Source organism: Cynocephalus volans, chromosome 7, assembly GCF_027409185.1.
Source record: "Cynocephalus volans isolate mCynVol1 chromosome 7, mCynVol1.pri, whole genome shotgun sequence".
Classification (NCBI taxonomy): domain Eukaryota; kingdom Metazoa; phylum Chordata; class Mammalia; order Dermoptera; family Cynocephalidae; genus Cynocephalus; species Cynocephalus volans.
In genome coordinates, this window is record NC_084466.1 from 156,391,144 (window position 1) to 156,412,610 (window position 21,467).

The 21,467-nt window shown below is 43.3% G+C and overlaps 1 protein-coding gene across 4 annotated transcripts in view; it reads left to right on the forward strand.

Moving 5' to 3' along the window:
- DOCK1 (dedicator of cytokinesis 1) overlaps positions 1–21,467 on the forward strand; it is a 489,712-nt gene that overhangs the window by 425,987 nt on the left and 42,258 nt on the right. For 2 of the 4 annotated variants that reach the window (XM_063103414.1, XM_063103415.1), the window contains exons 36-40: positions 4,347–4,387; positions 5,661–5,751; positions 9,891–10,010; positions 19,594–19,683; positions 20,542–20,646. In XM_063103414.1, coding sequence (XP_062959484.1) covers positions 4,347–4,387; positions 5,661–5,751; positions 9,891–10,010; positions 19,594–19,683; positions 20,542–20,646 — 447 coding nt within the window. The remainder of the gene's footprint in view (positions 1–4,346; positions 4,388–5,660; positions 5,752–9,890; positions 10,011–19,593; positions 19,684–20,541; positions 20,647–21,467) is intronic. The other 2 variants (XM_063103416.1, XM_063103417.1) reach the window with 1 other exon arrangement.

Here is a 21,467-nt window from a genome sequence, read left to right on the forward strand (position 1 = left end):
CTGGGAATTTAAAACAACTATTGATGTCGGAGGTAGGGTCTGGGGCCCCAGTCGTCATCCTCAACCTGCCAGTCCTCTTACTACGTTCTTGACTCCACCACAGGAAAGAATTCACGGGCAGAGTCACAGTAGGCAGTGAGAACAAGTTTAATAAAACAGATAAGACATACGGGTTCCACGGAGAGAGTGCAGCATAGCTCCAGAGACTGAGCAGGGCCCATGCCGAGTAACACAAAAGCAAGTTCAGTGCACACATCAAGTCTAACACAAAAGCAAGAAGAACATACTTCAAGTTCAGTACAAAGTGCAGGCTGGCTCAAGAGAGTGAGTAGCCGCTTGCTGAAAGTAAGTTCAATGCAAAGTAAAACATACACACCTCAGCGAGCAGAGTGTGGTTGTCTCCAGGAGAGTGAGCAGCAGCCCTGCCTCCAGCTGGGATTTGCCTTTTGTAGTTTCTCTTATCTAATGACTATTAGGTTAAGGGGGTGGTCCCCAGTTACATGCACCAGAATGTTCTGTGCTGTCTATTGAGCATGGCCAGCCACTGGATTGCATAAACCAGCTCCCAGTAGTCTCATTTTCCCCTGATTGGTGCTAAAAATAGGTCTAACTGGCAACAGTAACTTTCCTCCAGGGGAGAGCCAAGAGGAGGGGGCCTGAGACCTCAGGGAGTGGCTGGAAACCCAGAGGCATGTCCTGAAACCCCAGCCCAGGGAAAAAGCACCTCCTATCACTATGATTAATATGCTGAGGGATCTAATGGAAAAAGTGAACAGTATGCAAGAACAGATGGGTAATATAAACAGAAACTCTAAGAAAGAATCAAAAAGAATTTCTAGTAATCTAAAACACTAACAGAATGAAGAATGCTCTGATGGCCTCATCAAGAGACTGGACACGCCAGGGAAAGAATCAGTGAGTTTATTAAATCTAAATACGTTTTCACGTACATGCTGAGGGCCTGGTCAGCTGGTGGGCTGACTGTGAGTAGCACAGCAGCGAGCTCTGCCCCAGGGAAACTGGCCTTGATCTTGTGCATAGGAAAGCACCTGGCCCTTGCTTCATTGTCCCCTTGCATTCCTGCCTCTGTCCAAAATAACTTACTTTCGTGGTGCCAATATGGTTCACATGAAACAGAAACCAGTATTTTTCTGTGCGAAAGAAATGGAGATCTTTTCAAAATCAATCCCTATCATGGACCTAATTTTACAGCGCTCCCTCTGAAGAGATTGATAGGTGTCCAGAGGAAGAATTATTAAGTTTATTAGGTTTCCAACTTTCATGATTGAGACTTCTATTTGTTTTAAGCAAGATCTCTTCTACTCACCAAGACATGAAACCTGGTGGAAAAATGACGGGGCTCTGAATGGTCTCGTATCACCTGAATCCGGGTTGAGAAACAAACTCTTGTCAGGACCTCTGCAAACACAGCTTCTGACGTTAACGTACGTGCTCATTCATTCAAAGGTTGGCTCAGTGCCTACCTGCTGTGACTGCGGTCAGCACCAGCTCAGTTTTAACTAACAAGCACACCCAGCATTCCTGAGACTACATGACATTATTTATTTCCTTCAAATTGCAACTTCCTGAATCATTGTAGAAGAGTCAAGTATTTTATTCTTATCCATTGCCTGGGGATGATAAAATGGATCCTAACCCATTACAGTTCTTTTATTTAAAAAATTACATCTATGGAGTAAAGAGAAGCAAGAAACCAAAGTTTTACAGATAGAAGTCCTGTCACTAAATATTTACAATTTTGTAGTTAGATAGAAAGACAGATAGATACAGATATATTTTAATCTTCTGATCCATGTTTACCTTTTCTCCTGATACTTTTATTATAGAAACAAAGTTTCATAGAAATGAATGTATATCCATCTCTAAATGAATATAAATATGTATTAGAGATGTGTAAAATGTATTTAATTTATCACTAAGCAGAAATCCCCATAATATCCTAAAGTTAAAAAATAAAGTAAAATAAAGAACATAGATTTTATCAATGCTGTTTAAATCCATCATCAAATTTCCTTTTGAAGCTGTGCTGTTTTTTTAAAAACAAAACAAAACAAAAAAAAACCCGTAGAACATTCTAAGTCATGTCGGCTCATTAATGTACTACTCTTTGCTGCACATAAACACACACTCACACACACACACAAATTAAAATGAAAAAATAAAAGACATAAGCAGTTACTGTGCCCAGCCACCTAAGTCACCTGCAAGCACGTCTGCATGTATATTGGATCACGGTCCCCACCAGACACGATGCATATTTGTAATTCTGTAACTAGCTCCGTATTGCCACCTCATAATCAAGCAGTCTTTAATTATTGGTGGCTAATGCTGTTGTGTGTCATCATGTAATCATCAGCATATCCCATCTCTAAGACTGGTAGAATCATAGTTATTTTACAGATGTCAGTTGCCGTCTTCATGGCCCCTTTACAGGGCTCATTAATGCAGGGGTAGGACCAGAATTCTAAAACTCTTGGTACTGTTTTCGTCCTGAAGGAATGCAAAATTGAAATGTAATGCAAATGTCTAAGTTCTGAAGGATCAGTGCCTAGCAGTGGATCAGCGTTGTGGGTACCAGTCCTGCTGCAGTTCCTGTGGGAGGCGCGGTTCGAGCCTGCATGGATGACAGCCAGCGCTGGCTGGCGGGACTTGAGAGAGAAGACCATGGGGGCCGAGGACGCTGCCTGCACAGCCAGAAGTGGAGCACGCACAGTGTGAACTTTCACGCAGGACGCACAAAGGCTTTAAATAGAAATCGAGATTTGAGATGAGCGTACTTCGGTTGCAGAGCGGTTTTGAAGTCCTAGGAGGGGAACAGAACTCAGTGCAGGCAGAAAATAGAAGACATTTCCACCTCTCTGAGAGAGGAAGGAAGGTCACATGACATCCCCATTGTGAGATTGTAGAGGAGAATGATCAAAACCTTAGGAAAGGATTGAAAATATGAGTACAAAAGAGATGGTGTGAAATCATAGCCTGTAATACTGGTGAGTTAGGGCTGCAAGTGAAGGGCTCGTTCTCTGCCTTTGGTGCAGATTCTCTCTGTGACTTTGCTCTAAGTTGTCAGCTGAAAATGTCCTCATTACCAAGCCGTGTCATATGGACTGGAGGACGTGAAAATGTCAGATGCAGCAAAATTTGAAAATCTTGGTGTGTTTTTCTAAATGTGGCCCTGTTTACTTTCTATACTTATTTATCATTTCTTTTCAGAGAGATCAAGCTTGGAAGCAATGGCTTTTTTTACTAATGAAATTAAAGAGACTATGTCATCTTACTGGATAATTGTGTGTCTCTTTAATGGCGATATCACTAGTTATTTCAGGCACTGATTCTAGAGTTCTAACATTGTTGTCAGGTGCTAAATTTCACACTGAACCTAGCTATGGCTAGGTTTCACACTGAACCATACCTTAGGCCTTGTTAGGTGACTTTCTGGTGCGATAAAGTGTATAATAAAGATTTTAAGGTGTTTCTAGATATTCACATTAATATTCACATTAATAAATGTGATTTTGATAGAAATATTTATGCTCAGCCAGAAGATATGTTACAGTAATATGTAGAAATAGGCCATTGGTTGTAACCTGCTAATTAAACTTTCTCCATCAGTGTTTATACAAAAGGGGTTTTTTAACCATTATCTGTGGTTTAGAAGCTCTGTCTAGAATAGCAGTATCCAATAGACATTTCTGGGATGATGGAGTGTACTATGTCTATACTGTTTCCTGCAGAAACACTAGCCCATGTGGAATTGAGCATTCAAAGTGTGGTATGTGTAACTGAGGAAGTAAACTCTTAACTTTATCTAATGTTAATTAAATTTCTTTTACCTGTAAATATAAGTGGCTAGTGGTTATTGTATTGGACACCTCAGGCCTAAAATAGCCTTCTTCCGGCTCTTGCTAAGGCTGGGCCCAGCGTGCTTTAAATCATGTTGATGATGCTTATTTGCTTATTCACAAATTTGGGCTCTTTATTTATTAATGTATTTATTTATGCATTTATTGAGATTACAATGACTCAGGTATCATGTCTTTGGACAATACCTCATTTTTACTGAAGACAAGTGACTTTCAAATGACAGAAGTCGATTTTAGTCATCCCAGTGTTCAAAGTGTAGGAAATGTAATCATAGGAAAAGCAAAAAAAGCAAAGAACGGTGTAACATGGTTTTGCAATTTATGTGAGTTTGTGGTTCTAATCCAAAGAGCTGGGTCCATTTGGCAGTGTTTGATACTAGTTGAAGAACCTTGAGTTTTTAATGTGCATGTGATACCTTTTGTGGAACAAGTTTCTGAAAACGGTGTTATTTTTTAATTTTTTAGAATTTCTACAAAGAAATTGAAAGAGAAGAAATGTATATAAGGTATGCGTGCATCTATGCTTGCCTGCTCCCTCTGCATGTTTATCATAATTGCTATTTGTCAATTCCATGCTAAGAAATGTTTTATAACCACAGGGGTTTATTTTGTAGGAAATCATGAAGCCTCTTAGGTTGAGTTTGGAAGTGCTCCCAGATGTATTCTCAGCCCTTGTGTGGTTTGCCCATACCAATGCAGAGTTTTGGGGAGGTCACATTTAACCAACTCAGGAGCAAAACTGTAAATGATTAGTTTAGAAGGCTTTTGTGCCTCTCGACTAACTGATGTGGCCCTTTTGAGAAAAGTTAACACTACAAATTTTAATGTTTCACAGTAAGTCATATGATCAAATAAGAAATCCAGTTATACCTTTACCAGAAATTGGCAATAATTTTTCAGTCTACTCTTATTTAAGTGATACCATATTCCCATGTTTTTCTATGTCTTTTTCCCATGAAAGAAGAAATCTGTCCTGCATTGCCTGCTGGATTTTGCTCCCTTGGTTGCCTTTTTATCTAGAGTGGTGGACTGTGATTAAGTCCCTCTCTTTCTTGGTCACTTTTAGGGTCCAGGGTCAAATAATTAGCAAGATTACCACTTCGAAGAATAGGATAAGAATGTAACCCACATGGCACAGTGTTTAATGATGTGTTTATTACACTGAGTATGGTTGTCTAATATTTTATTTCTAATTTTTTTTACTTCTCCTTTTAAAAAAATACTATATGCATTTAATAAACCTTGAAAAACAGACTCTTTCATCCAAACTGTAGGTTGCTTTATATTAAAAGCAACTTTTATTTCTTTATAGCAGAGATTGTTTTGATCATACTCACTGTGATCACTGGAGTTCTTCATTCTTACAGATTTATATTTTCATGGAGTTTTTGTGCATTTGGATTCAGTAAAAATGTAGGAAATCACAATCAAGGGTTGTGTAATCTCATTTCAAATGTTTAAGGAAAAATCTGGAAAAGATGAAAAGGAATGAGAAACTCTTGAAGTAAAATTCCACCTTTATGTGTCGTCTTCATTTTTATCCCAAGAGGAGAAGACTTAAAATTTAAAAAATGATATAGATATATTATTGTATGTTACTCTTGTTGGCTTTTTGTAGTGCTTTCTGCACCAAAAGTTTTCAAGGCATTGTGAATTATGAACATTGTAAAAAGAAAGTATAGATATGATTTACTGATGTATGTAGAATTTAGCTCCACAATCCTCCATACAAATTATTTGGTGACATTTTAAGAGCATACCTCCTTTTTGTTGTCTCAGGTACTTGTACAAGCTCTGTGACCTACACAGAGAGTGTGATAACTACACAGAAGCGGCATACACCTTGCTTCTCCATGCAAAGCTTCTCAAGGTAATAAAAAGTACCATGCACTTTTATGATTCTGTTGTTGTAAATTCAAAATTTACAGATTATTCAGAATTCTCTTTCTAAAACAAATTTTAATAAACCTATAAGTTAATATTTTATGGATATGACTAAATGCAATGACGTGAACATATTTAGGAAGTACTTTGATTATAAATTTGGCCTTACTGAATGCAGATTTAACAGGATGTCGTAGCATGTGATCACTAAGCATCACAAACTCTCATCATTGGCCTGTGAGCTAGCAGCAAATTAGATTCCACAGCTCCTTCTTCCTACCAGCAGGACTCAGTAACGGTGGAGAATAGCATCCACAGGAAAGGATTTCCCTAACAGAATGGCTAAGAGGTAGGATGAGTCATGCCTGTAATTATCTTAGCGAAGATTGTAGAGACCAGGTCATGACTCGTCTATCAGTTCACGTGGGGACATCCTGTCAGTGTGCTCTGCCTGATTCTTCTAAGAGTGTTACTCCTGAGCACAGGTCTGGTGTGACAACTTTCAGCTCTCAGTGGTTCTTCTATTACACAGATAGTTTTAGACGTTATTGTTTGCAGTGACATATTCATCCTTTCCCTCATGTTCAGTTCCAGCACAGTTAGTCATACAGAATGGGTCCTCAGTAGATCCTTACAATAAATGGGTGGATGGATGTGTGGCTGGCTGGATGGATGGATTGATACATGTGTGAGCAGGTAGATGGATGAGTGGGTGGATGGACGGATGCATGGATGGATGAATCAATTGATAGATGTGTGAGTGGGTGGGTGGATGGGTGGATGGATGGATGTGAGTGGATAGATGGATGAGTTATGGGTGGATGGATGGACAAATGGATGGATGAATGTTTGAGTAGATGGATGTGTGATAGATGTGTGAGTGGGTGGATGGATGGATGGATGGATGGATGGATGGATACAGGTATGAGTGGTTAGATGGGTCTGTGGATGGATGGACGTGTGAGTGAATAGATGGATGAGAGGATGGATGAATGTATGAGGAGATGGATGGATGGACTGATGGATTGATAGATGTGTGAGTGGGTGGATGGATGAATGGGTGGGCGGGTGGCTGGATGGATAGATGGATTGATGGATGTGTGAGTGAGTAGATGGATGAGTGGATGGGTAGATGGATGGAAAAATGTGTAAGTAGATGGATAGATGTGTAGATGCATGGGTGGACGGGCAGATGCATGGGTGCATGGGCAGATGCATGGGTGCATGGGTAGATGGATGGGGGGATTGCTATACTACCTCTAGTTTTATATTTTAGAACATCAGCAAGTCATTCGATTATCTTTCTCATGATATCCTTATAAAAAATTGAAAAGTTATGACCTGAATAAAAAAAGAACAATTAACAAAAATTAGAATTTAGTTGAATGACCCTACACACAAACTGCTCATTTAAGGAATCATGTTTCTAAATCTAGGCCAACCTCCCAAACACCAAAAATGGAATAAAAGAAAACCAGAGAAAATTACAGTAAAACAGATATTAAGGAGTGACTTTTGGGTAATGGGAGTTAAGGAGGACACTGTGTTATAGAGTAAAACTCTGGTAAGACTCTTTCAGCCTTTGGTTCCTCCTCAAATTTACCAGAGCTTTCACAGCACAAAAATACACAGGCTGTTCTGGAGACATTTGAGTGTGGAAATTTGCCTCTGCCTGAAAACAAAAGGGTCCATTACAAATAAAACAGGAGAGCTCAGCTCAGTCAGGAGGCCACATCAATAGTCATTTTGAGGCTAGCTGCCTTAGGATCCCTTTGGCCTCTTATCATAAAAAGCTCTCCCACGAAGCATAATTTATGAAGACAGATTTCACCTGGTGCATCTGACACTAGCCATCTCACTGTGAATTCTGATGGCTTTCATTTATTAGAAACCCCAATTTCAGTAACAAGGCATTTTTGCAAATGTGAGATACTTCTTTTACATCAGGTAAATTAGAATGGAACTGAAAAATTGCTCACTCACCTTTACTCTCACTCTCATAGAGCATAAACTTTTATATGTGCATGTGCATGTAAAACATATATATGTGTATAAACATATCGTTTATTTAATCACTGGATTTATTGAGTGCAGATGGGTCTGTCACAGACAGAATGACAGTTTGTTTCACAGCCCAGATCAATAGGCCCAATTGCATTATCTTTTCCACTTGGGTTCTGCATTTTCCAGATAAATGGTGAATGCTACATAATCTCTCTCCATATCTTTTACACCGTTACATTTTGCAAGTTTTCCTAAATATGTTTTGCTGTTGCTATAAATGTGAATTCATGCTGTTTAATCAACTCACTAAAGAACATGATTTGTATTGTTACGAAAATTCTTCTTCAGTATGACAAATATATCCTTGTTTGTTAACTTAAAATCTTCAAATAGAATCTTCTTTTTTGATTAAGGATATTTTTCATTGAAAACAAGAGCAATAAAAGCAATTTGCAGCCTAGCGATCGAGTTATTTTCCTCTCCATGTTATGTGGAATGCACAGAGGATTTTTGCTTCCCTGGTACATATTTTCTGTTTTTGATTTTTTTACAGAAGTGATTTTAAAATCCAAGGAAGTTATTTGAACTCTGAACTTTCTTGTTCTTAATTTATTTGATTGTAGTTACATTTTAGAATCATCTAAAGTTTTACTTTTAGTCCCCCATTCCCCAACAAAAGTAGGCCATGACACCAGCTGTGTTGTGCAAACTCCAAAGTTAACTAGTTTGCCGTATCCAATTGTGGTAGGAACGTGCTAGTCCAAATTTAAGGGGAGGAATCTTGCAGGCCACTTTAAGGTCTCTCATTCCTACCTGACATTCCTAGAGACAGGGAACCATTCAGGTCCCAGCTCTGCATCCTGTTTCTTGGAGCTTGGGGTCCAGCCTGAGATGCCCCAGGGCCCCTGGCTTTGGGAAGGTGGGTAGGGGTGTGTTCTGCAAGAATGAGCCTCTTCTGGAGCCTGCCTATGTTCCCCTGCCCCTGCCGCCACTTCTGCATGCTGGTCCCTTTGGCCTTCTGCTGGTCCCATTGAAGTAGATGTGGCCTGACCAGCCCTGCATTCAGTGGGACATCTGCCAGCCCCCCTTCACTTCGGGACCATCTGTGGTCCAGGCAGCTTGGGAGTTGACTGCTTTCTTTGTAGCACGCTCACTGTCCTGCCTTAAAACAGGGTCTAGCTCCTTCTCCTAGGTCCAACTCATAAGCAGACCACTCTAATTATGTCCTCCAGTGAGCCTACCCACACCACCCAGCATCAACTCATGCCTGCCGCCCTTAGATGCCCATGAAATCTTTTCTTCGGTGTCATTATATGTCATGATTGTCTATCCTGGGCAGCTAGGAGTTGCTGGAGCTTAGGTACCTTCGGACTCATCTTTGACCTAGTGCCAAGTACATAGTAGGTCCTCACCAAACATGTGCTCAATTTTATTGAACCCTATACTTAATGCCATTGATTTGTTAAGCTCAGGAGTTTGCATGTTGTATCTGTCAAATGGCCTTGCCTCCACTCTGGCACGTCTCCCCAGCCTGCTGAGACCCCCGTGCATCTTCAGTTCATACAAAAATTGCACTAGCCCTTCCATAGACACTGCCCTGACTCTGTGCCAGGCACCGCGCCGAGGGCTGGAGGTCCAAAGACACCTTCTTGTCTTGAAGGAACCTGATAACCTGTCAAGTCCCTTTTTTTAATGACTTGTAAGCTTGATCCATGTACCTTCTTTGCTGTTGATAAAAACGCTGAGCAACACACGACCAATACCAGAACCCTGGGGTTGCCTCAGTTGAGACAGCCACAAATCACCATTGTTTATAATTCATCTCGGGCTGTTAGGAGGCATTGTTCGCAAGCTGGCGGGTCTGCGCTCCCCAGAACCTGCCGGGCTTTTCTTCTGGAAGAATCCCACCACAGTTCTGTCTCCCTTGTCCATTGCTCCATGACTCTCGGGGTCTCCAGACAGTGATTCTGCCCTCTTGTTCCCAGGCCTTGGCAGCCAGGTGACACAGCTACACAGGACTCCACTCACAGAATGGGGGCCCATGTGCATCCTGACCCCTTGGGCAGTGGTGTCGTGGTTGTGCCCTCCCCGGGCCCTGCTCACGCTTTGCTTTTGCCACAGTGGTCGGAGGACGTGTGCGCAGCCCACCTCACGCAGCGGGACGGGTACCAGGCTGCGACGCAGGGACAGCTGAAAGAGCAGCTCTACCAAGAAATCATCCACTACTTCGACAAAGGCAAGGTAAAAAAACAAACAAACACTTTTTCTTCTGTTTCCCTCTTTTTTTATTTGCACTTACCTACAGCGCTGTAAACACATTTTTTAACATGTGATGTTTACAGAACCAGAAATTTGTTACAAATTGCGTATTGGAATGTATTATGCGTGTTCCTCCAACTTGCACTTAAAAGTAGAAGCCTTTTTGAAAAAATCAATAGCCCTTTTACAAATGCTCTGTTGAAAGTAAGCACTAAAAAAGCACAAGTATTTTTATAGCCCTTACCAGGGAGAGGCACGTCTGGGACACCAACTATTCTGTGCACTTACAGCTAATGTATTCCTTTGACATCTTGCATTTTTCTATTGTCACCAAAAAATTAATCCTGTGGTAGGACAGATACTGCTCCACCGTGGCAGCTTCTATGTTAGCTGGCTTAAACAAAATGATATATTCAGTTGTCTTCTACTAAAGGGAAGCCTGCCGTCATTTTAATCAGCCAGCGTTATATCTCATCACCGTGGTTCTTGTGATCCAGATATGCAGTAACTATAAAAAGAGCTGCTTCGGCTTTGGAAGTTTTTAAAATCTGCCACCAAAGTGGCTTCGGAGCTTCTTCTGTGGCTTCATCGGGATTCTTAACTCATTTCAGGACCTGCTTTTTTTTCTCTTTGAGAAAAGTGACCGGTAGACTCCATGAGGCTGCCTCTGTTAGTTTCCTGGCTCTAAACAACAGAAATTTATCCTCTCATAGTTCTGGAAGCCGGAAGCCTGAAAGTGAGGTGTCAGCGTGGCCACGTACCTCTGAAGGCTCCAGGGAGAATACACTCCATGCCTTTTTCTAGCATCTGTGTTGCTGGCGGTCGTCGGGGGTTGTTGGCTTGTGGACACATCACTGTAGTCCCTGCCTCCGGCATCACCTGGCGTCCTTGCAGTGTGTGTCTCTATGTCTAAATTTCCCTCTTTGTATAAGGATGCCAGACGTTGGATGAGGGCCACCCTACTGCAGTATAACATCATCTTAACTTGATTACATCCAAAGACCCTGTATCCAAATAAGGTCACGTTCGTAGACACCAGAGGTTAGAATTTGGCATATCTTTTTGGCAACACAGTTTTACTCACAGAAGCACCTGTGCCAGGAAGGGATGGTGGCTGCCCCTTTTAGTAGCTGTTGACATAAACCAAACCCTCCAGAAAACAACTGTCAGGAGAGTCCCTGTGGTCACGAGCTTGGGATAGTCTTTACATTTAGAGAAATAGTGTGTCTTTTATTTGTTCCCTACTGCCCTCGGCACAGGAAAAAAGTTCAAAGTCTTCAGAATGGCCTGTGAGCTGGCTGAAGGCCACTTGGAGGTAAGGATAGGAAGAGCTCTGTGCGTCACACCCCGTCCTGTAGCAGAACAGAATCTGTTTCCTCGTAGAAATGAGAAGCCATCGTGATGAGGGCCGATTGCTTCAGTGTTACCAGCTCAGCTGGGGGAATCCTGTTTCTCATGAACTGATGAAGACATGGAACAGATTCAGCCATTCCTTCTCCTCGATGGCTTTGTGGCCCTATGGTGTCTAGAGAAGGGTAGTCGGGTGCTACAGAATGGGCAGAGTAGGAGATGGGGACCCCGGGATGTCCAAGGGCCGGTGGTCATCGGGTCTGAAGGAATGCATGCCTTTGCTGATGACTGTTGCCAGGCTCTTCTGGTGGCAGCATGTCCTCTGACTAGTACTGGCCCCGCGACCTCTCTGACCTCATCTCCCCCACTTGCTCCCGTATTCTGGCCACACTGCCCCATAGGTCTGAACGCTTCAGCCCTTCCTGCCTCTGCCCAGCAGGCTTCTGCTGCTCTTGCCTTGGCTCATAACTTCCCATCTCAGCTTAAATGCCACCTCCTCTCCAACCCCACAACGTCCTCTTCTTTTCCTTTATTGAACTTACCACAAATTGCAGTCATAGGTTGTGCATGTGCATTCCTTAATGAGTCCCCAACAGGCTGTGAGCTCTGTGCAGAGAGAGGCCGCACAGTTCACAGTTGTGTTTATTCCCATGGTCTATCCAATGCTCAGGACAGTGCCCGGCTCGCAACACGTGCTCATGGGCATTTGTTGAATGAACAGATGAACAAAGGAATGAATACTCAGCATTTAATAGCACTTCTTGACAGAGAAAAAATGCTCATGTAGAGCAGGGCAGGTGGCCTTCAGTACATAATAAATTGAAAAATAGTAACTTTTTTAGCAAAGGTATCCTAATGTCTTTTTCTGTTTAATAATAGTTCATCAAAAAAATCATACGAAGTGGCAAGAAGAATGTGTTCAATTTAGAACTGTATTTCTCAACTGGGTTGTCATGATTGGGGGAGCAGGTGCTACGGGAATCTTGTGAGTCAAGGCCAAGGGTGCTGCAAAGCCACCTACAATGCACAGGACAGTCCCCACTACAGAGAATTATACAGCCCAAAATGTCAGTAGTGTCAAGGTTGAGAAACCCTGGCTTAGAAAAAGATAATTCAAGTGGCAAAATATTGTAGGTGAAGAAGGAAAACTGGCTGAAAGAATGTCTTCAGATGTCCCTTCATTTTGGTGGAGACAGAGAGATGACTATGGTAAAGTAATCAGCTGGCTGACCTGGCACCAAAGTGAGCATAGGGGGGTTGTCTTTATAGTAGCTGTATTGATAAAACAGATTGAAAAGCCATTTCTGAGTATAACATTTCCACAAGAATGTTCAAAAGGAGCAAAGTCCACTTATCTATCGAAAACTAAACTGAGACTGAGTACAGGTGCCGGAATTTGATAAAATGAAATTTGAAGTACCTGGGTGATTAGCTGCAAGTCAAAAAATTTATTTTCACATCAACAAGCATTAAATTTTCTGGGGAAATCACAGTAGGAAGTAATTCTTTGTCTTGTGTATCAGTCAGGATGAGCTGGAATATGCTGCAGTTTTGACCTCCCGAAATCTCCATGGCCACGGACAACACAGGAGTATTTCTCACACACACAACACGTCTGTCCTCCTCTCTTAGAACCCAGGTGGGCAGCGGTTCTGCTACAAAGGAACGCAGCCAGGGAGTGAACCGTAAGGAGTCACCGGCCCTTACGTCCTCTGCCCAGAAATGGCACATGTGTGTCTGCTCATGTCACCGGCTAAGGCAAATCACACGGCGACACCTAACCGCAGGGGATGGGGAAGTGCCCAGAAGGGCAGATCAAGTGGGCGGCACCTACGTGTAACCACAGCATTTAACCAGATGAGCAAGTCAGGGTTCTAATCAAGAGTACTCTAGGCACGTGGAAAAGTTAATCTGGAGATGACCTAAGTGTGCATGTATTCTAAGAAAGAGCGTGTTCACACTAATCCCCCAAATGGGATGGCTTTCCATAACTGGCGAGGTGAGAATGGAGTTGTTCGTGAACCTTGGTGTGGGGCCTTGACCCTGGTCTCTCCGAGGCTGAGTTTCTTTCTTCCATTAGAGGGGCTGGGATGGGCAGGACGGTGTGGGAGAAGCAGTAGGATAATGCCAGAGATCTCCCCAGACTTAGAATCACTTTCATTTAGCAAATGAGGCTGTGGCACGGGTGTCCCTGCCACGTTTGGGTGTATGCAGTCGTGAGAAGAATACATCCTTCGTGCCTTTTCTGGAAGTGATGGGATAAGACAGATGGCTGAGGCTGAAGATTCAGAAGGTTGATGGGGGAAGGCCCAGGACACAAATTTTCATGTTCCATTCCCAGATTGTATTTATCTTGGGGGAGAAATAGTTCATAACAGCTCACAGGTGATGACTGGCTGGTGATACAGCCAACGAGACTGGAAGGAGGGCCTTGGTTACCGTGGGGCCCTCTGAGCAGGTGGGCACCTGCGAAGCCCACTCTCAGGCAATGGGATACTGCACTGTTCAGTACTGGGTCACCACACAAATTCCTGCAAGAACAGGGCTGGTCCTTCCCATGTAGAATCCTGTGTGTCTGTTAAAAGTCAGTCTTCAGTCAGAATGATTACAGCACTTCGCTGAGTAAGTGAGCACACAAGCATGCAGGGAGGACCTCTGGCCACGACAAGACGTCCTGACTTAACCGGGGCACAAGTGCCACCAGTTCATGTTCTGAGTGTGGGTCCAGAGCACTCAGACTGTTTGAACCATGAGAATTTCTTTGCTTTGATTTTATACTTATTTTATTTTAGATGAAAAGAAAAATGCCGTTCTGATTTTTAAAAATGAGTTACGGTTAGGGGACTTAAGACCTCCGTTGAACTTGAAGACCAGCGATTACCAGAGTCCACGAGATTATAAAATGGAAGTTGAATGGTACCTCAGTCTGGCAACAGTGGGACTCAACTACACCTCCACTAATACAGCTTGTCGCCCGTGGCCTGTTTCCTTATGTAACGAAGGAAACCTTCATTGTGCTCATGTACTTACTATATGGAAAGTGCATCCATCCTAGAGCTAATTCACTGTTTTAAATTCACACAGCTACCTAGGGGACCCGGGGGTTTACAGAATCCGAGGCAAGCACATCTCCTGACAACACAGGCAGGCAGTTTGAGGAGCACAGCTGCCAGTGCCCGGTCTGTGGATGGCACCTCTGCGTGCATGCAGTGACAGCCGAGGGGGTGGGAGGGGACAGGGTCAGATTATATTAAAGTTTCTCTACCTTTGTGTTTTGAAACCAGCAAAGCTGAATGGATTTTCTACTTCTTTATATTGGACACTCTGACTTTTGAATTATGTTCTGTTATCTTTCTGTATTTCTTCCACATGAAATCACTCTTCTATTTTTGCTTTTCCACCGTTTTTAAAAGTACTGAATGTCTTTCAGGCTAGCCCTTGGTCTCTTAATCTTTTTCTTTCTCTCGAGAAAATGTCATTTCCATCTGTTTCCTTTGCGTTCTTTTGCATGTCTTCCTTCCTGGGCTAATAATTACTCCTTGCTCCTTCCCATTCCATTTTTACCACCCATTTGAGCGTCCCCCCAAAAGCCTGCTGTTCAGTTTTATCACGGCAGACAAGCGCTCTTTTCTGAAGATGCTCTGAATTGTCTGTCTTATTGTATTTGGTGGAGGCCTAGTAATTTTCAATAAAGCCCTTAATCCAAGTACTTCACTGAAAATTACCAGGCTTCTCTATGCAGGATGAGAGTCGAAAATAGAAGACCAGCTACAAGGAAAATTTAGTCAGAGCAAGGCAGTCAGTATTCGCCAACACTAAACCACCTCTGAAATCAAGAAACAGCCTGGCAGCGCTGGCAGAGGCGATACATAATTTATAGCCCATGTGATGGCTGAAGCTCTGTGGCTATTTTCTGCTGGAGCTCTGTTTTCTTTTCCCTTAAAATAACCCCCCTTGACAAAGTTCACACTTTGCCTTGCACCAAAGTCGGGGGGGAAAAAAAAAAAAAGATGCATCTTGCATCATCTTGTGAACTAAAAATAGAGGTTTGGGAGCAAGTTTCCATTTTTGGTGAAATCGTTGGATTTCTTTCCTAAGCATTTGGGGTGAAATTTTCTCATCCTGTGAGTTTCCCTTCAAAAATCATTTAGAGTTATTAAGAGGAATTACAGGTCAGCATAATGGAGCCCTCTTATGGATTTATTCTTGGTATTTCTAAAATTTTTGAAAATTCTTCTATCAGCCAGAATCTGAGCCTTGCCATGAAGGCTTCCTGGCCCCAGCCCCAGTCCCGGGGCCCACTGGGTTTCCTGCCCCGGCGGTGGGCACTCAGCCCATCTGACCACCTTCCTCAGGTGCTGGCTCCGCATTGAACCTGCTTGGGCAGAGGATGGCATCATTACTGCATGATCAGGCAGCTTTGAGCTGCAGACCTCAGAGAAAGGACATCCTTGCTGAGCGGGGAGAATCGTGCTTGACTCTGTCTCGGAAATGTGTTTGCAAAAATTCGATCCTTGCTCAGATCAATTGAAGCCAGTTGAGAACCCCAGGAGGATGGGGCTCGGCTCAGGGAGAGGGTGAGGGGCCTGGAGAGAGCGGAGGTGCTTACCAGGAGCCTCCACGCTGCAAGGAGCAGTTGCAGGCAGCACCAAGACTAGCTGCACCCCTCTCAGCTGGGGCACAGCCCTCAGCGTCGCCGTAGCCCTCCTCTCGACACACATCTTTCTAACCCAAGGATGCCAGTCCCTCACTCTGAAGGGACTGGAAGGACAATGTCATTCTCAGCACTTGAACGAAGTAGTGACTGGACCAGGCCTCCTGCTGGTCCTGGGCCACCTCGGCCCCCGTGCTGCCGAGGGACCTCAACCAGAGCTCAGGTTCTTCCACACCATTGATTTTCATCCATTTAAATGTCAGAGACCTGTGTGGGACTTCAGAAATTCAGAGAGTAATTGAATATGACTCTGTTTCTGCTGGGAAAAACAGATGAATTGTAGAATAATGCCTGATATTCAAGCATCCCATAAAACGTCTTCACTGGTGGGTGACTTACGGCTAATAAGCAAATTAAACCAGTGTCACCCACTGATATCCTGGTGAGTCATCTGAATTCTTAGCAAAGGATGACTGTCCCATTTGCTGTATTTGCCTTCATCTGCTGCTACTGCCTTATCCTGTGAGATCAATGTTGTCACCTATCAGACTGGTCAGTCACCAGCTTCTTGGTTCTCTGTGGGAAATCAATACCTGATATGTTCTTTGCAGTCACTTCTGTCTTAGAACGAAGAAAGGAGTTTCATCAGAAAGGAAAGTTTTCTATTCGTGGAACTTGAAGAAATGAAACTTCTTGAAACCAGGAGGTTCAGAAAGATGGGGAAAAGATTATCATCTCAAGAGAATGCGGCTTATATCCTCTAGTGCAAAGCAGCGGTGGAAAGAATGTGCCTGTGCTGCAAGTAAAGGAACAATTTCAAGAATGCCATAAATTGGATTAAGGATTTCGAGTCAGAAAATAAAGTTGTCTGCTGATATAGGACTTTTTCATCTGGGGCTGCATAGGCCTCATAAGCGTATAGCAGTTCTAAGCCACAGTGTTCAGTCGCAAAGGTTAAAGCGATTCTTTCACCGAGGTAATCTAAATCTAGATCGTATTGAATCTGTTTTCTCTCTGGCACTGAAATATTTTCCAGGGCATTCATATTGGAAATATGAATTACCCACACTGTCTTCAGAGCCCTGTCCAATTAAAAGTAGATGAAAATCTCCTTGATGCAGAATGCTTTAAAACATGCTGAGAGGAATGGGTGTTAGATATTTATAGGAAATCTGATCGAAAACACAGCCATATAACCTCAGGGTGAGTTGGATAAGATATTTACTCAGGACTTATATTTCTCTTAAAAACAATTACTTTTGATATGTATCTAAAGTATCTCATCTGTCATTTAGGATAAAGACAGATTAAGCTCTTACCCAGGCGTGATTTAGAAGCCCTAACAATCTGGGCAGCTAAGCGAGTGTGTATTAGCTTGCAGAAAACTAGAGAAAAATCCGGTGAAAGAGACCTACAAGTAAAGGCCATGTTTTCTTTGAAATGGAAACAGGCCAAGGGTGGAAAGAAACATTAAATATAAGAGTAGTTCTCCCTCCTTAGAAACGTGAGCTTGGGCTCCTGCAATCCTGCAAAGGACAGAAGAAAGAATGGAAGCAGCAGATCAGGACATTCAAAGTGAGAGGCAACTTTAAACGTTCCACAGGACGGAGGAGACAGAGTGGGGGTTCTGGGAAGGGAACAAGTCACAGAGCCTGGACCGTAGGCAGGACATCTCAGGCACCTTCTCCTCTCCCTGGACACTGCTCCTGTCTCTGAAGTCCTTTTCTACTCTGGGGTTATTTTTATTTTGTTTTTCAAAGTATTAAAATACAACTCTTATTCCAGAATAGCTTTTTTCTCATCAAAAATAGCAGATGGTTTCTCTTAAGTAGTAGCTATGACAAGAGTATTTTTAGAGCATTTAAGTAAAACAGTGTTCTTAAGTGTGTTGGGTGATTCAGTAATAGGTACAGCCCTCAGGGGGTCCTCCTCACAAGAAAAGGCAAAGACTCTCAGGCAGGCGGAGACTCAGTGCCAAGAGTGGCCCAGGTTTGCGGCCTGGCAGCCCATGTCCCCAGTGTGAACCTTGAGTTAGGGGCCAGCCTCAAATCTTTTAAACCCTATCCCAGGAGGAGGGTGCGGGGAGCAGATGGAAGCACGGTTACGTGTCATCAAGAGTAAGGACTGTGGAAAAAGGCCAAGTGAGCTGAGTCTACCACTTACCCGCTATGTGCCCTTGGGCAAGTCTGATCCCCAACTTCCTTATCTGCAAAATGAGTATAATGAAGATACCCACCTGACAAGCTGACTGAAGGGCTTAAACACAAGAATGCAGGTGGCTGGACATAGAGAAAGTTGGAAAAAGCTAAAAGCTGTAAGCATCTCTCGCTCTTGTGCCAGTTGTCCTGCCCTCGTGGGAACAGTGACGCACCCCAGTGTGTCTCTAGTATTCCAGCAGGGAGCGGAGTCAATTCACTGAAGAAATGTTAGCTCACCCTCACGTTAGAACTGCTGTCTCGTGGGGTGATGGCAGTTGAGGCATGGGTGATTCATGGCTGGGAACACAGCATGTAGGGTGGTGCAAAGCATTCCTGGTTTTAAGTCAACAACCTTCAGTTCTCTTTTCTGTGGCTAAACTTAGTCAAGCAGTCCCTGGGCTAAGGTCCAGAGGTTTTACAGACTGATAATGCTCAACCCCTGTGCTCAAGGGGCTTTTAGTCCCCGAGGAAGAATGACAAAGGAGCATTTCAATTTCAGTACATTGCCAAAAGTTTTGAAATATTGAGATCTGGGGTTGTTGTGGGTGCACAAGGGAGCGGGGGGGGGGCAACCAGGAAGACTTCCTGGAGGAGGTAGTTCCTCTGAATTTTCCATGTTCTTCTCAAGCAAACCACTTTATTTTTCCCAAGGATAATAAGGGAAATTCTGGCCTACTATATATATCAAAAATTATTCTACGTTTGTCAAGAGTTTATCAACATTTTAATAAATCAGTCCCTTGATTTGGAAAGACACTTTCCAATTATTACCATAAAAAGCTGTCCTTTTTCAAAATGATGGAAGGCTTTAAGTCCTCACGGTATTTGCACACATAAAGTTGAACTTTCTATGAGGTTTAATTTAGAGTTGAATATATCCTGGTCTTTCTGACAGTTGATGATTTTTGACAAAGTGTTTCTTAAAGTGGACGATTTGGGAAGGTAGCCAGGTCTGGCCCCTAGTTGCTCCACGAACGCTCCTCGCAGCCTCTCTTGGCCCTGCGGTTCCTTCCCCCTGGCTCCAAGGCTGCTCTGACAGATGGGCTTCGGCGGCCACAGCTGGCAGCCAGAGAATGAGGACAGGAGGGGTGAGGATGGGCTGGCAGACCGTCTGTCCTGGGCAGTGGCTGGCCTGATCGATGAGCCATGGTGGACCAGTGAGCCAACCGACGCTGGGTCGTGAACGGAAAGACAGGGTCCCCGGAACGTGTTCGCGCTGTTCAGCATTTCCCCCCTAGCGTTTCAGTTAATCAAATGTATTTCTAAATTGTTTTACTATGAGTGATTGTGTTACTGTTTGACTTTGACTGCACAATTCAGGTGTGGGTGTCTCTTTCACTTTTTTCTCTATTTTAACTCACAGATGTGGGAGGAGGCCATTGCCCTGGGCAAGGAACTAGCTGAACAGTACGAAAACGAAATGTTTGATTACGAACAGCTCAGTGAATTGCTGGTAGGTTTTCATTTTTTCCCATTTATATGAACACAGGCAAATCTCTGCATGTTTTTCTGGAATTTCTAATTCCATTTGAATGTTGGAATTCACCTCAGGTATTCTATGGCCTCAGCCACGATGCTCCGTTTTGTCCAGGAAGATGGTTTTCGTTTATTTGCTGGTTGATTCTGGCCCATGAGTGTCCGTTTTTTATTCCCAAGTCAGTTCTTGTAATGAAACTCTAAGACTTCTATGGATGAATTGTACGAAAGCAGCTGCTGACCTTGTGTGTATAGTGGTTTTGACAGCCCAAGAGTCCGTGAGAGTTTCCACTTCTTTAAAACTGTGACCCCTTCTACAAGAGGGGTGTGGACAGATAGTAGCCAGACCTGTCTTCTGGCACCGGAGCTCTGTAGGTTTCTCATTACTGCCTGCACAACTGTGTCATTTCTGTATTCAGCAGATCGCCTTAATGGTGTTGTAATGCTTGTTGTTAATTTAGAGCAGAACAATTCTGTTCTTTTAGTTTCTTCTTTAATGTATCCTAGGATCCGATCTATACCCTTTTAACAATACTAAGGGCGAGCCATTTAATCAGAAAAAAAGCCATTTCTGTGGCACCTCTTTGGTTATTGAAAACATATGTAAATCATGACTGGTTGCTGAATTTAGAGGCTTGGAATCCCTTGCTGAACGGTGGAGGATGCATGAAAAGGGATGTGGAAACTGCAGTGAGATTGAATTAGGTTTGTGCCTCCAGACCCTGCCCCACCTGCGAGAGTTGTAGAGCTTAAAGAGCGCGCAGGAAGATTCCAGAAGGATGGATGCTCAGATATGCTACTCACACCTGAAATGCAATTTCTTTCTTCCCTCCAGAAAAAACAGGCTCAGTTTTATGAAAACATCGTCAAAGTGATAAGACCCAAGCCTGACTATTTTGCTGTTGGCTACTACGGACAAGGATTCCCCACATTCCTACGGGTAAATTTTGATTCTGCTTAATCTGAGCCAAGATTGCTTCCTCCTCAGAGAGACTCCTTCCCGTCCTATGGAAAGACTGGACTTTGCAACCACATGGCAAAGTCCCACTCTCCGTTCTCTGTAGCTCTGTGTTTAGCTTGGGAACCAGAGAGGACTCATAACATTTTCTTTGCATATAACTTTTCCATCTGATTTTTCCTGAAAATAACTCCCCTTTAGAGATTTGTGTGTGTGTGTGTGTGTGTGTTTTAAATGGTGGTAAAATATACATAATAGAAAATTTACCATTTTAGCCATTTTTCAGTGTACAGTGCAGCGTCGTTATTCACAATGTTGTGCATCCTTCACCACCATCCACCTCCAGAACTTTTCATCTTGCACAACTGGAACTCTGTCCCGACTGAACACTAATTCCCCATCCCCCTCCTCCCAGCTCCTGGCAGCCACCATTCTACTTCCTATCTCTATGAATCTGACTACTCTAGGTGCCTCGTAGAAGTGGAATCATACAGTATTTGTCCTTTTTTGTCTGGCTTGTTTTAGCATAATGTCTTTTGGGCTCGTTCGTGGTGTAGCACAGGTCAGAACTTCCTTCAGGTCAGAATACTGTTCCGTTGTATGGATAGAGCACATTGTGTGTATCCATTCATCCGCTGATGGACATTTGGGTCGTTTCCACCTGTTGGCTGTCGTGAATAATGCTGCTACAAACGTGTATTTTCAATTACACGAGAAGTTGGAAATGCACTTTCATGGCCACAGTGCTGGACACTGAGTCGCGCACCATCCCTGAGACAGGTGCGTGCTGCTGGAGACGTGAT